This window comes from Bufo gargarizans, chromosome 3 (assembly GCF_014858855.1).
Source record: "Bufo gargarizans isolate SCDJY-AF-19 chromosome 3, ASM1485885v1, whole genome shotgun sequence".
Taxonomy (NCBI): domain Eukaryota; kingdom Metazoa; phylum Chordata; class Amphibia; order Anura; family Bufonidae; genus Bufo; species Bufo gargarizans.
In genome coordinates, this window is record NC_058082.1 from 602,918,392 (window position 1) to 602,932,214 (window position 13,823).

General features: G+C 41.7%; 1 protein-coding gene across 1 annotated transcript in view; it reads right to left on the bottom strand.

Moving 5' to 3' along the window:
- The window catches only part of EPHA6 (EPH receptor A6), a 983,829-nt gene that overhangs the window by 257,753 nt on the left and 712,253 nt on the right, over positions 1-13,823 (bottom strand). Inside the window, exon 8 of the mRNA XM_044284497.1 lies at positions 7,201-7,309. Within this exon, the coding sequence (XP_044140432.1) occupies positions 7,201-7,309 (109 nt within the window). The remainder of the gene's footprint in view (positions 1-7,200; positions 7,310-13,823) is intronic.

Consider the following 13,823-nt stretch of genomic DNA (forward strand, 5'->3'; position numbering starts at 1 on the left):
GCCGTCAGGAGAAATCGGGTACTAACAGTAAATGACAAAAGTATGTTTTTTGGCTCCCCACTCACACCACCAATAGTAAGTTGTGGATTAAATGTTTTTTTTTTTCACCTTGATGCAGAACGTACGGACATATATTCTTTCCACAACAAAAAAGGACTCCCTTCATATGACCGAAGCTCTTGCCAGCAGTTCCAGGAATAGCTCCTCCTAACTGCATAGGCTAGTCACAAGGCGTAACCACAGGTGTCTCTCCACCACAAGTGTCAAAGGAAGCTGCCACATTATTAGACAGTAAGTCCTCAGGGTGATGAACCCTAGATCTCTCTCTCTCAGGCATTTATCAATGACTAAGGATTTTCATGAAAGGCCAACCCGTCCTTCAGCCTCTGATAGCTCCTGACAGAATTGGCTATGGAGAGCAGAATCGATACACTCTGTATCCGTAGACCATCTCCTAAATTCAGAACAATAGATCTCCGCGCTCTTCCTGCCGTAAACCACGTAATTTGGTCTCGGCCTGAGAGATCAGATCCGGGTCATTGTAAATAAGACCCAAGGCTCTAAATAATACATCTACCGACTGGAGGGACTGTGATTTGGGCAGCAGAGAACCAAGACTGTGTGTCACCTTTAAGCAATGAAATGATCATACCCACATGTTGACGCAGCTTAAAGTACAATTTACACGACTCCCTGAACCGAATGAAATTGTCGCTACCCCCAGAAAATCTGTCTGGGAGGGAAACCTTAGGTTCAGGGCAGGCCTGAAGCCCACCACCGGAATCAGCCACCTGTGGTCTCTGGATCTACAAGACGGTTGTGCGGAGGTCAGCTACCTCCAAAGACAGAGCCTGCAGCTGTCCGACCAGAGCAGACATAGGATCCATAGCTGCACTGACCCGAACAAAAATTGCAGTTTTTGGGGGTTGATAATGTCACAAATAAGGGGGAGGGTAGGGACACAGAACTAGGCCTCAAGGCTAGGGAGAGGGGAAAGGTCAACTCTTATGAAACCCCTAAACCTGGCCCTGACTCCTGTCAGTATGTATAGACTCTGAAGGTGGGAAAATACATACGCCAGAACCTAGACCCTAGGAGCCCTGAAATGCCATCGGAGTAGTGAAAGGGAATGAGACTACTGGTTCCTTCCCAGGTGAATGAATCAGCGTCTCCCTGAGGCCTAGTAACAACAAGCACAGGGGAACAACCAAATACAAAGAGCAGTACAACTTAACTTAAAGAAAATGGATGAGCAGGAACACAGGAAAGGTCCACACACTAACTCTTCCAAATCCAAGCAGAGAATATCAACCGCATGGTATGAAGTGTGAGACCAAACTAAATAGGGAATGCAGTAATGACCACAGCTGCACCTGACAAGAGGTGTGGTCATTACCAAGCAACAACACTGAGAATCAAGAGACTGTCAGTTAACACTCAGTCTCTCAGATTTTCTAACCTCTGTCACAGGAGGTACCGTGACACTATATTGGAGTTGGAGAGCTCCACTGCCATAGGATCGCTGAAACTGGTAATATCCCCAGGTCAAGACATTTTTTATAGAGAATATTTTAAGATAGTCAGTGACTTGTTAGTGCCCTATTTATGCAAGGTTCATATTCTAGCTTCTTACTGTCAATCCTGAAATCCATGCAAAACTGATAGCGTGTAGACTCTTCTCTCTTCTCCCCTCAATCATCAAAAACGACCAAGTCGTCTTAACGAAGGGCCGGCAGGCCCCAGATGGAACCAGAAGCCTCATAAATCTAATAAAAGCAACAAACTCCCTGTAAATGTCATCTCTGCACCTCTTGCTGGATGTGGAGTTTGGTGGGGTTTGGTGGGTTTTGTACCAATGGTGATCTTTGGATGACGCACTGTTATGGGAGATCTGTGGATGACTCACTGTTATGGAGGATCTGTGGATGACACACTGTTATGGGGTGATCTGTGGATGACAAACTTTAATGCTGGGATCTGTGGATGACACACTGTTATGGGTGAATCTGTGATGGTGCACTGTTATGTTATGTGACTATAACCCCCCCCCCCATCCTTAAGAATGCATCAAGGTCCTGCAGTACATAAAGTCATATTCTGTCCAGAGACTGTACTGTAATTGTAAAAGTATTCATATTAAATATGACTATAACCCCACTCATCCATATGAATGCACCCATGTTCTGTAGTACACGGGTGTATACTTAAGTTTGAGGGAGGTTAAAGTCACATTTAATATAAACACTAAAACCAATTACAGTACAAACTCGAAGAGTGTTTATATTAAATGTGACTATAACCCCCATGCTTAAGAGCAGGCATCCTCAAACTGCGGCCCTCCAGCTGTTGCAAAACTACAACTCCCAGCATGCCCGAACAGCCTACAGGTATCAGCCTACAGCAGGGCATTGTGGGAGTTGTAGTTCTACAACAGCTGGAGGGCCGCAGTTTGAGGATGCCTGCTTAAGAGTATAACCATGTACTGCATGGGGCTATAATCATTTAATGTCCAGGTCTGCCCTTGAGCTCGCCTTCATGTCCCACTTCACGTCCTGGCTTTCACTCATCCAGGAACTATGGAAGACGGTCCACTGAGGGCTAGTGTCATTCACTCCTTGCCTTCCTTCCTTTAGCAGTGGCATGCGTGGCCAGGCAGGAGTAAGCTGATTGATAGAGGCAGCAGAGCAGTAGTTCTTCTCGGTGCTCACCACCAATTAGTGCACCATGCAGAGCAGTAGAGGAAAAGGAGAATGGCTCTCCTCTCTCCTCGGTTATGGAGCAACAACATGCAGGCTGGCAGAATTCAGCATCACTGAATGCTTCAATACCGCTGCCTGCCCCACACTTTCCACACTTCAAAGTCCAGGCTGACTTAAACAATGTGCCGGCCACCATGATTTTCAGCACATTAGCTTTATAATAAAGACGCATTGACTTTTTCCTCCCACTCTGGTGGAAAAAAGTGCGCTATAGTAAGCGAAAAATACAGTGCCTCTAAAACTCTTAAACACTTGGCTTCTCAGGCCCTATCCTTTCTGAAATCCAGACTTTATATGCATGTCCTTCCGCATTGGTTCTAGTCAACAACATTAAATCAAAGCCTTTTCAGATCACGAATGGCACACACCAGGGTTTCCCCCCATTGTCATGGAGCCCCTAGCAGAAAAAATTAGGAGTGACACTTCAATATCAGGCATAATTTCATAGCCCTAATTCTGATAAAATCTCTTTGTGGATGATGTGAATCTCATTCTCACACACCCACAACAGTCTCTCCCAAATATTAAAGTGTTGCTGACTTTTCAAAAAACTTTTGATATGTCCTCACAGAGGAGCATGGAATCAAGACAGGCCTATGGACTTCTATGGAGCCCGTCTTATGTATTAAGGAGCGAGTGTGTGCTATGCGCTTGCGTCTCACTCCTCATTCTAGGTATAGGTAATGTTCTCAGTGCACAGGCCCCCACCGATCTAATCTTTTGATATGTCTCTAACAAAAGTATTTTCAAACAGTTAATGATCCTTTAAGAATACACATACCTCTCCCCAGAAATCACTTTCCATCCAACAATACCATATTGTGGCACATTATACCACCCAACAGAGCTAAATAACACAGTCCATCACAAAATACTGCCAGCAGCACAAAATACATAACCAAAAACTTTCACTGGCCAGCCGTGAGGAGGGCTCAGGTGGCCCCTAAGCATCGGCCCACCGGGAAATTTCCATGTATGGCCAATCTTCCCCTGATCAATAGTCTCTCAAAACTTCACCTATAAAAAAGTGTTGGCCTACCAGAGGGGGAATCAGAATCTTTCCACCACAAGTGGGGTCTATGGGCAACCATGCACCTGTTCTTAAAATTTTAATTCCTTCTAAGACCACTGAGGCTCCCAATACTTTTCCATTGTTTTCCGCATTCTTAGAATGTAGCAAGTCTAACTTGGTGTCTCATACGGTTTTCACTCTATTCCTCTAATCCCATTCCATAGCTAGTGTTCCTAGGCTGCGTCTTGGTTGCTCTTTTATTATTTCCATACTTTTTCCTCCCTCAAAGTACGCTTATTTCTCTATACTCTCCACTATACCATTTAAACATATGAAGAATCCATCCAATATTTTTATTGTACAGTATTTGACAACTCCTTTTTTGATATATTTGTCTGTAACCTTATGTTTTTTTCCTATTGTTTCTTCTAAATGGCTGGCCAAATTGGACACTGTCTTGGTGGTTCCTGTAATGGAGAGATCATGCATGTTCAACATCCTCTTTTCCCCACCCCTTCCCTTTCTCAGCCACGATCATGTTTTCTGAGTGTTATAGCATGGGTAACCTCACCAGGGGCAATTTGGGAACTCAAAGTGGAAAAAGCCCTGGAAAAAACAACGTAGAAGTGGCCACAGGTTATAGGTGGGGCCAAACTAGTAGAGGGCATGGTCAAGCCAATTAGACAGGGCCAAAAGCAATAGAACTGTAGGTGATGCAAACAGGCCAGCACACTAGTGGATGGAGCACACATATTGGAAAACATATCAGAAAAGCAGAATACAAAGCAAATATTTACATTGTGACAATAAAAATTTTCTGCGACATTCACTTTGCAGCAGTGACATGATAATGAGAGTATATATTAATGAGAGTGCAGCTCGGTCAGCAGTATGTTGGGTTTCCACCTTTACCAATGAAAACCACTGGCCAAGTTTACATGGGTAAAAAGGGGTATGGTTTTGGCATAACACAGGGTGTTATTTTACACCAATAGTTTGATCATATGTTGCGCTCTGCAACTTTTTCCTGACCCTATGATTTATTTTATTTTTTTCCTCTCTGCCATAATTTTTTTATTTTTTCCATTTACATAGCCAGAAAAAAAATTCCAAATGGGGTGGAATATATATATCTCAATTTCACCATAGCTGCATGGGTTTCTTTTTTACGCTGTTGCCTAAGTGGTAAAATTGACCTGTAACCTTCATTCTACTTGTCAGAACGATTACAGCAATGCTACATTTATATTGTTTTTCTTGTGTTTTAATACATAAAAAAATAAAAAAACTTTTGGAAAACATATTTTTGTACCCTGTAACTTTTTACATCTATGGATTCAAGTGAAAAGCTGGAATCACAGTTTTGTGGAGGGGAGAGGAGCTTCTACTAATACATTTTTATTTTCAGTGTTGCAATTTCAGAACATTTAGATTTTTTTTCATATATTTCAAGATGTTTTGCTTTATGTGAAAAGTTCTAAAATAGATTTTAAAATGTTTTCCCGTTACTGAGCACATTTCAGCAGGCTTAGCAGGGTTTTATTAATTTATAATATGAAAAGTTTTTCAGCACTGTTAAAAAAAGATACAAAAGGTGTTGTATTAAGCGAACACATTCTAAGAACGGTCTTTTTTTGGCTCTGCAGAATTCTGCAGCAAATTTTCATATAACTCTATGTTGTGCCTTTCCTCTGTTATTCCTACTAACATTTTATGATGAATTCCCACCAGTTGGGAGAGTGTCCTGGAACAGTAAAGGGTTCAAGAGGGGCCTGGATGTATTTCTGGAGTGTAATAATATTACAGGCTATAGCTACTAGAGAGGGGTCGTTGATCCAGGAAGTTATTCTGATTGCCCGATTGGAGTCGGGAAGGATTTTTTCCCCCCTAAAATTGGCTTCTACCTCACAGTTTTTTTTTTGCCTTCCTCTGGATCAACTTGCAGGATAACAGGCCGAACTGGATGGACAGATGTCTTTTTTCAGTCTTATAAACTATGTTACTAGTCTTATACTACCAGCAGTGACTGGACAGTGTAAGGGCTCATGCACATGACTGTATGTATTTTGCAGCCCGCAAAACATGGATCCGCAAAAAATATGGATGACGTCCGTGTGCATTCTGTATTTTGCGGAAAAGAACAGCTGACCCCTGATAGAACAGTCCTATCCTTGTCCGTCATGCGGACAATAATGGGACATGTTCTATTTTTTTTGCGGAACAGACATACAGAAACGGAATGCACATGGAGTAGCTTTCTTCTTTTTTTTTTTTTTGCGGACCCATTGAAATGAATGGTTCCGCATGTGGTCCACAAGAAAAAAAGGAACGGAAACGGAAAGAAAATGCATTTGTGTGCATGAGCCCTTAGGCCTCTTGCACATGACCGTATGTCTTTTTCAGTATTTTGCGGTCCGCAAAAAACGGATCCGCAAAAAATACGGATGACATCCGTGTGCATTCAGTTTTTTGCAGGATGGAACATCTGGCCCCTAATAGAACAGTAGTATCCTTGTCCGTTATGCGGACAATAATAGGACATGTTCTATCTTTTAATGGAATAGAAATACTGAAACGGAAGGCATACGGAGTACCTTCCATTTTTTGGGCGGATCCATTGACATTAATGGTTCTGTATACAGTCCGTATACGGAACACAAAAAACAGACCGTGAACGGAGAAATAAAAAAACATTTGTGTGCAAGAGGCCTTACACTGTGCAGGGACACACTCCCAAAATCTACTGGTAACACCCACTAGCAATTTATTAATAAACTTCTAACAAGATTGGTAGAGGAACTGCCCAAGATAGAGTCCTGAGAATTGTCATTTAATGTGATATTTGGGTGATGTAGTGCCAAGGTTATGGACTAGCCCTAACCTTGACAGATATCGCTGCTTTTCTATGGAACATACTAATTCCCCTGTTGATGGTCACAATTTTTTTTACATTTTTATGCCAAAACTGAGAAGTAAAGAAATGAATGAGTTTATGCATGAATCCCAGTGCTTTCTCTGTCTATCATAATCTTAAAGTGGTTTTACAGGACAATAATATCGATGACCTATCCTATCCATACAGGTCATCAATATCAGATCTGTGGGGGTCTGATACCTAGAGCCTCGACCTATCAGCTGTATTCAGCAGCCACCAACATCTGAACCAACAAAATAGATGGATCTGGAGGTTCTGTCCAGTGTGTAACAGGCGTGCTGTGTTACTGCAATTCAGCTACCATTAAAGTGGATGGATGCTGAGCTGCAGTACTGAGAATGGCCACTACATGGTGTACAGAGCTGTCTTCCTGGACTGCAGGTAGCAGCCAATCAGTGGCAGGTATCTGATATTGGTGACCTGACCTCGTTATTGGTATCTTAGTCCTGGAAAACCCCTTTAAAACAGCGCTATTCTGCAGATGTTTGTCTTACCGGCCAGTGATGAGGAAGAACAGAGTAAGTATGACCAAGAGAGTAAATCCTCCAACTGCAGCGGTGGCTATGACCAGAATTTGCCCTTGTTCTGCTGCCATATCAGAAGCTGAAAGAAATGAAACATAGGTCATACAAAATAATCAGGTCATACATAGCATCAAGGAGCGCTGAACATCAGCAGGACAAACACCAAAAATAATGGTATTTAGAGGCAAGTAAATTACCAGGTCGTTTTCTTCCACTGATGAATGTTTACATGGTGTGTTCAATAAAAACATGGTAACATTTAATTCTTTGTGTGTTATTAGTGTAAGCAGACTGTGATTGTCTATTGTTGTGTCTTACATAAAGATCAGATCACATTTTATGACCAATTTGTGCAGAAATCCATATCATTCCAAAGGGTTCACATACTTTTTCTTGCAACTATATATATAGGTCCCAAGTGGCTAGGCAGGGATGACTTCACCCTTCCTCTCCAGGAGGAAATAGAGGAAGTCTACAGTTAGCTGCAAGGAAGTAAACACCTAGAGCAGCAAGGAGCAGATCCCGTAGGTGAGATCCAACTCCTCTATAGACTACAAGAGCAGCAAAGTACCAGCCTGAGGAAGAAAATGTACAGAATGTTTAGTGGTCTCAAAGAGGATTGAAGATTACTTTGTTAGACACCCTGGCTATAGCCTCCTCTGCATGCTCTAGGAACAATTTAAGCCACAGGCTGCCCATCACAGCTAAAGGATATAATGGCGCCTCTGTTCGGTCAGAGACTGAAATTCCCTAAGCATACTGTGAATATACATAAATATCCAGAGATAGTAAATATTCATTATTGTAGGCCGAGAAAGAAAAGATTATAGAAACTAGGCTCCCATATATAACCTCGTGGATTGTGTACGTTGGCTGTAAAGACTGAATCCGAAGTGCACAGTGCCTGTATGAGCTATTTACAAACTGCTTCCGTAAGCACAGGGAAGCTGGTGTCATCATTGCTTTCTGTTCTTCTTTTGCACTGAAAAGGTGCTGGTGTCACAACAACCGGGACCCTGCCTTGCACGATAAAACCATCAACACCAAGAGCGCCTCAACCACCATCAGGCAGGAGAAGTACCCGAGTGTGTGGGAAGAAAGGTGCGTCCTTCCCATCTCTGCACTCTGGCCCCGGAAGCTTCAGAGTACAACTGCTACACCCATCTGGTCACTCATTCACATACACTCCCCTGCGGCCTGGTCACTGCACAGGGCCAGAGTGTGACCACTTTCATCTGTAACTTTAGTCATCAATGCTTGCTACTTTACAACCGTTTAAAGACTTATGGGGTCATTCGTCAAACTGGTGTAAAGTAGAACTGGCTTAGTTGCCCATAGCAACCAGACTCCACCTTTCATTTTCCCAAGCAGTCAAAAATGAAAGGTGGAATCTGATTGGTTGCTATGGGCAACTAAGCCAGTTCTACTTTACAACAATATGATAAATGACCCCATTACTTCTCTTCTGCTACAGTGAAACTTCTCTAAATGGCCACCACTTTTGAGAAGGCCACCCCCTTTATTCTGACCAGATTTCCTGTGAAAGAGTTCCGATTTGGGTTAGGTGTTCTATTCATTTTATTATTTTCCCTTATAACATGGTTATAAGGGAAAATAATAGCATTCTTAATACAGAATGCTTAGTAAAATGTTGCTTGAGGGGTTAAAAAAAATAAAAAAAAGAACTAATCTTATCCTCTTGTTCGCGCAGCCGGCATCGTCGCCTTTCTCCTTTTTCTTTCAGGACCTGCAAAGGGACCTTTGATGACGTAATGATGTCAGCGCAGGTCCTGCTGAATGAAGATCCTTCTATCTTCATTCAGCAGGACCAGCGCTGACATCACCGCGCTCACCACGTGGCGAGTGCGATTACATCATCAAAGGTCCTTTTGCAGCTCCTGAAAGAAGTAGAAAGAAGACGATGCCGGCTGCGCGAAGAAGAGGGTGAGGTGAGTTATTTAAAAAAAAAAATTTAACCCCTCAAGCAACATTTTACTAAGCATTCTGTACTAAAAATGCTATTATTTTCCCTTATAACCATGTTATAAGGGAAAATAATAAAATAAATAGAACACCTAACCCAAACTCGAACTTAAGTGAAGAAATCCGGGTTCGGGTCTGGGTACCACATTCAGTTTTTTCTCACGCGTGTGCAAAACACATTGTACTTGCGCAGAAAAATCTGAACAACAAAACTGACTGCAATTGCGTGCCTACTCGCGTGGTTTTTCCACAATGCACACATGACGCATCTGGAGAAAATCCGGGGCGACCATGTGAAAGAGGCCTTACAGTATACATATGGCTACTGCCCTCTTTATCATGATTTTCCATACTCATCTCTAAAACTTTTCTTGTGCCTTATGTTTATCATGCACTTACAAGCAAACCATTTACAATGATCTTGAACAGATGTTCTAAAGCTGGTCATACACATTACATGGTTGAACATCAGTTGAAGAAACTGTATCATCTGGTGCAGGTTCCTTTCACATACACGGCCAATTTAGTCCATATTGGCTGTTACAGATGTTCAACTTTCCCAACATGTTCAATGAAACCGGTCGATGGACAAAAGATCTTGCCGGGAACATTCTTTCAAAAAAAGATCTTTTGTACAACTATGGAATGAAAATCTTAAACATGGCCAACTTCTTTTCAGACAAGACAATGGTCTGTTATTGGTCGGCTAAAAAGATTGTTGTTAAATTTCAAACGACAACGATCAATTTTGTACTCCTCCATGTTAGTCAACTTTAGACTAATGTGTATGGCCACCTTTACTACAAAACACTGGCACAATGGACTCAATAAAAAGGACTTCATACCCTATGAAGGAATACTGACTGACCCATCCACAACTCCCTTTGTAGAGGATCCCATGGTGGGAGCATTTCATATGCAGACTGCCAGGCAGCTCATGACAACCTTGCTCATGCAAACCTTCCCTGCCGAAACAGCCTGCCGGATCTCTTCGCATTCCAGCTTTGCTGGAAGTTTGTAAGTCTCTGTCCGGCCCCATTAACCATAATGCGCCTGGCAGAGATCGGACCGCATTCTGACAAATATGCCGAGAATCAGCCGGAAGAAAACTGCTGTGTGCAGCTGAAACAGCCTGCCGGATCACTAGCGCTAGTGTGAAACTAGCCTTAGGCCTTATGCACACGGATGTTTTTTTTGCGGTCTGCAAAAACGGTTTCCGTTGTTCCGTGATCCGTGTCCGTTTTTTCTTCCATGGGTCTTGAAAATCCACGGACATGAAAAATGAAAAAAAAAATCTAAGTCAAGTTTGCCTTTGAAATAATAGGAAAAAACGGACACGGATTACGGACGCGGATGACAATCTTGTGTGCAGCCGTGATTTTTCACGGACCCATTGACTTGAATGGGTCCGTGAACCATTGTCCGTGAAAAAAATAGGACAGGTCATATTTTTTTCACGGACTGGAAACACGGATCACGGACGCGGATGCCAAACTGTGCATTCTCCGATTTTTCCACGGACCCATTGAAAGTCAATGGGTCCGCGGAAAAAAAACAGAAGACGGAACAACGGCCGCGGATACACACAACGGACGTGTGCTTGAGGCCTTATTCTAATGTCATACATTATTGAGGGGTACTGTAGTTATTGTTGAGTTTTTGCTGCATTTTTTTGTAAAAAAAATAGTCAAGAAAATGCCAGCTCCGGAAATATAGTCCTGGGTGTTTTACTGAACTCACAGGGTGTTGTAGGTTTGCTATTTTATCCCTCACAGTCTGGTGTGTTTTTTTTTTCTCATAGATCCTAAATATTTTTTTGCCCTGCTTAAAAAAGAAAAAAAATGGAAATATATATATATAAAGAGATACATATATAATGGCTAGCCACTATTAAAAATAGTATAAAATACTGATCTACAAAGTGAGAAAAGCTGAATAAATTGTAGAAAAATATTAATACCTCTACTCTTGCTGAGACATGTTTGCAATCTGGGAACCTGCACTAGATTTTCTTGTAGAAATTGGGTTACTTATCCATTTATATGCTCATCTAGAAATAGTAATAATCTGTGTACGTTTCAGGCAATGCACATTAGCTATCTGCATACATGCTTTATGAACTGCTTTATCTAGCACAATTTAACATTTACAGCTATATATTATATATATCTATAGTGTGATGGAGTTTAACCACTTCAGCCCCGCTAGGTGAAACCCCCTTCATGACCAGAGCACTTTTTACACTTCGGCACTACACTACTTTCACCGTTTATCGCTCGGTCATGCAACTTACCACCCAAATGAATTTTACCTCCTTTTCTTCTCACTAATGGAGCTTTCATTTGGTGGTATTTTATTGCTGCTGACATTTTTACTTTTTTTGTTATTAATCAAAATGTAACGATTTTTTTGCAAAAAAATGACATTTTTCACTTTCAGCTGTAAAATTTTGCAAAAAAAACGACATCCATATATAAATTTTTCGCCAAATTTATTGTTCTACATGTCTTTGATAAAAAAAAAATGTTTGGGCAAAAAAAAATGGTTTGGGTAAAAGTTATAGCATTTACAAACTATGGTACAAAAATGTGAATTTCCGCTTTTTGAAACAGCTCTGACTTTCTGAGCACCTGTCATGATTCCTGAGGTTCTACAATGCCCAAACAGTAGAAAACCCCCACAAATGACCCCATTTCGGAAAGTAGACACCCTAAGGTATTCGCTGATGGGCATAGTGAGTTCATAGAACTTTTTATTTTTTGTCACAAGTTAGCGGAAAATGATGATGATTTTTTCTTTTTTTTTTTCTTACAAAGTCTCATATTCCACTAACTTGCGACAAAAAATAAAAAATTCTAGGAACTCGCCATGCCCCTCACGGAATACCTTGGGGTGTCTTCTTTCCAAAATGGGGTCACTTGTGGGGTAGTTATACTGCCCTGGCAATTTAGGGGCCCAAATGTGTGAGAAGAACTTTGCAATCAAAATGTGTAAAAAATGACCGGTGAAATCCAAAAGGTGCACTTTGGAATATGTGCCCCTTTGCCCACCTTGGCAGCAAAAAAGTGTCACACATCTGGTATCGCCGTACTCAGGAGAAGTTGGGGAATGTGTTTTGGGGTGTCATTTTACATATACCCATGCTGGGTGAGAAAAATATCTTGGTCAAATGCCAACTTTGTATAAAAAAATGGGAAAAGTTGTCTTTTGCCAAGATATTTCTCTCATCCAGCATGGGTATATGTAAAATGACACCCCAAAACACATTCCCCAACTTCTCCTGAGTACGGCGATACCAGATGTGTCACACTTTTTTGCTGCCAAGGTGGGCAAAGGGGCACATATTCCAAAGTGCACCTTTCAGATTTTGCAGGCCATTTTTTACAGATTTTGATTGCAAGGTACTTCTCACACATTTGGGCCCCTAAATTGCCAGGGCAGTATAACTACGCCACAAGTGACCCCATTTTGGAAAGAAGACACCCCAAGGTATTCCGTGAGGGGCATGGCGAGTTCCTAGAATTTTTTATTTTTTGTCACAAGTTAGCGGAAAATGATGATTTTTTTTCTTTCTCTTTTTTCCTTACAAAGTCTCATATTCCACTAACTTGCGACAAAAAATAAAAAAATTTAGGAACTCGCCATGCCCCTCACGGAATACCTTGGGGTGTCTTCTTTCCAAAATGGGGTCACTTGTGGCGTAGTTATACTGCCCTGGCAATTTAGGGGCCCAAATGTGTGAGAAGTACTTTGCAATCAAAATGTGTAAAAAATGGCCTGCAAAATCTGAAAGGTGCACTTTGGAATATGTGCCCCTTTGCCCACCTTGGCAGCAAAAAAGTGTAACACATCTGGTATCGCCGTACTCAGGAGAAGTTGGGGAATGTGTTTTGGGGTGTCATTTTACATATACCCATGCTGGATGAGAGAAATATCTTGGCAAAAGACAACTTTTCCCATTTTTTTATACAAAGTTGGCATTTGACCAAGATATTTTTCTCACCCAGCATGGGTATATGTAAAATGACACCCCAAAACACATTCCCCAACTTCTCCTGAGTACGGCGATACCATATGTGTGACACTTTTTTGCTGCCAAGGTGGGCAAAGGGGCACATATTCCAAAGTGCACCTTTTGGATTTCACCGGTCATTTTTTACACATTTTGATTGCAAAGTTCTTCTCACACATTTGGGCCCCTAAATTGCCAGGGCAGTATAACTACGCCACAAGTGACCCCATTTTGGAAAGAAGACACCCCAAGGTATTCTGTGAGGGGCATGGCGAGTTCCTAGAATTTTTTTTTTTTTGTCGCAAGTTAGTGGAATATGAGACTTTGTAAGGAAAAAAGAAAAAAAAAGAAAAATCATCATTTTCCGCTAACTTGTGACAAAAAATAAAAAATTCTAGGAACTCGCCGTGCCCCTCACGGAATACCTTGGGGTGTCTTCTTTCCAAAATGGGGTCACTTGTGGCGTAGTTATACTGCCCTGGCAATTTAGGGGCCCAAATGTGTAAGAAGTACCTTGCAATCAAAATCTGTAAAAAATGGCCGGTGAAATCCGAAAGGTGCACTTTGGAATATGTTCCCCTTTGCCCACCTTGGCTGC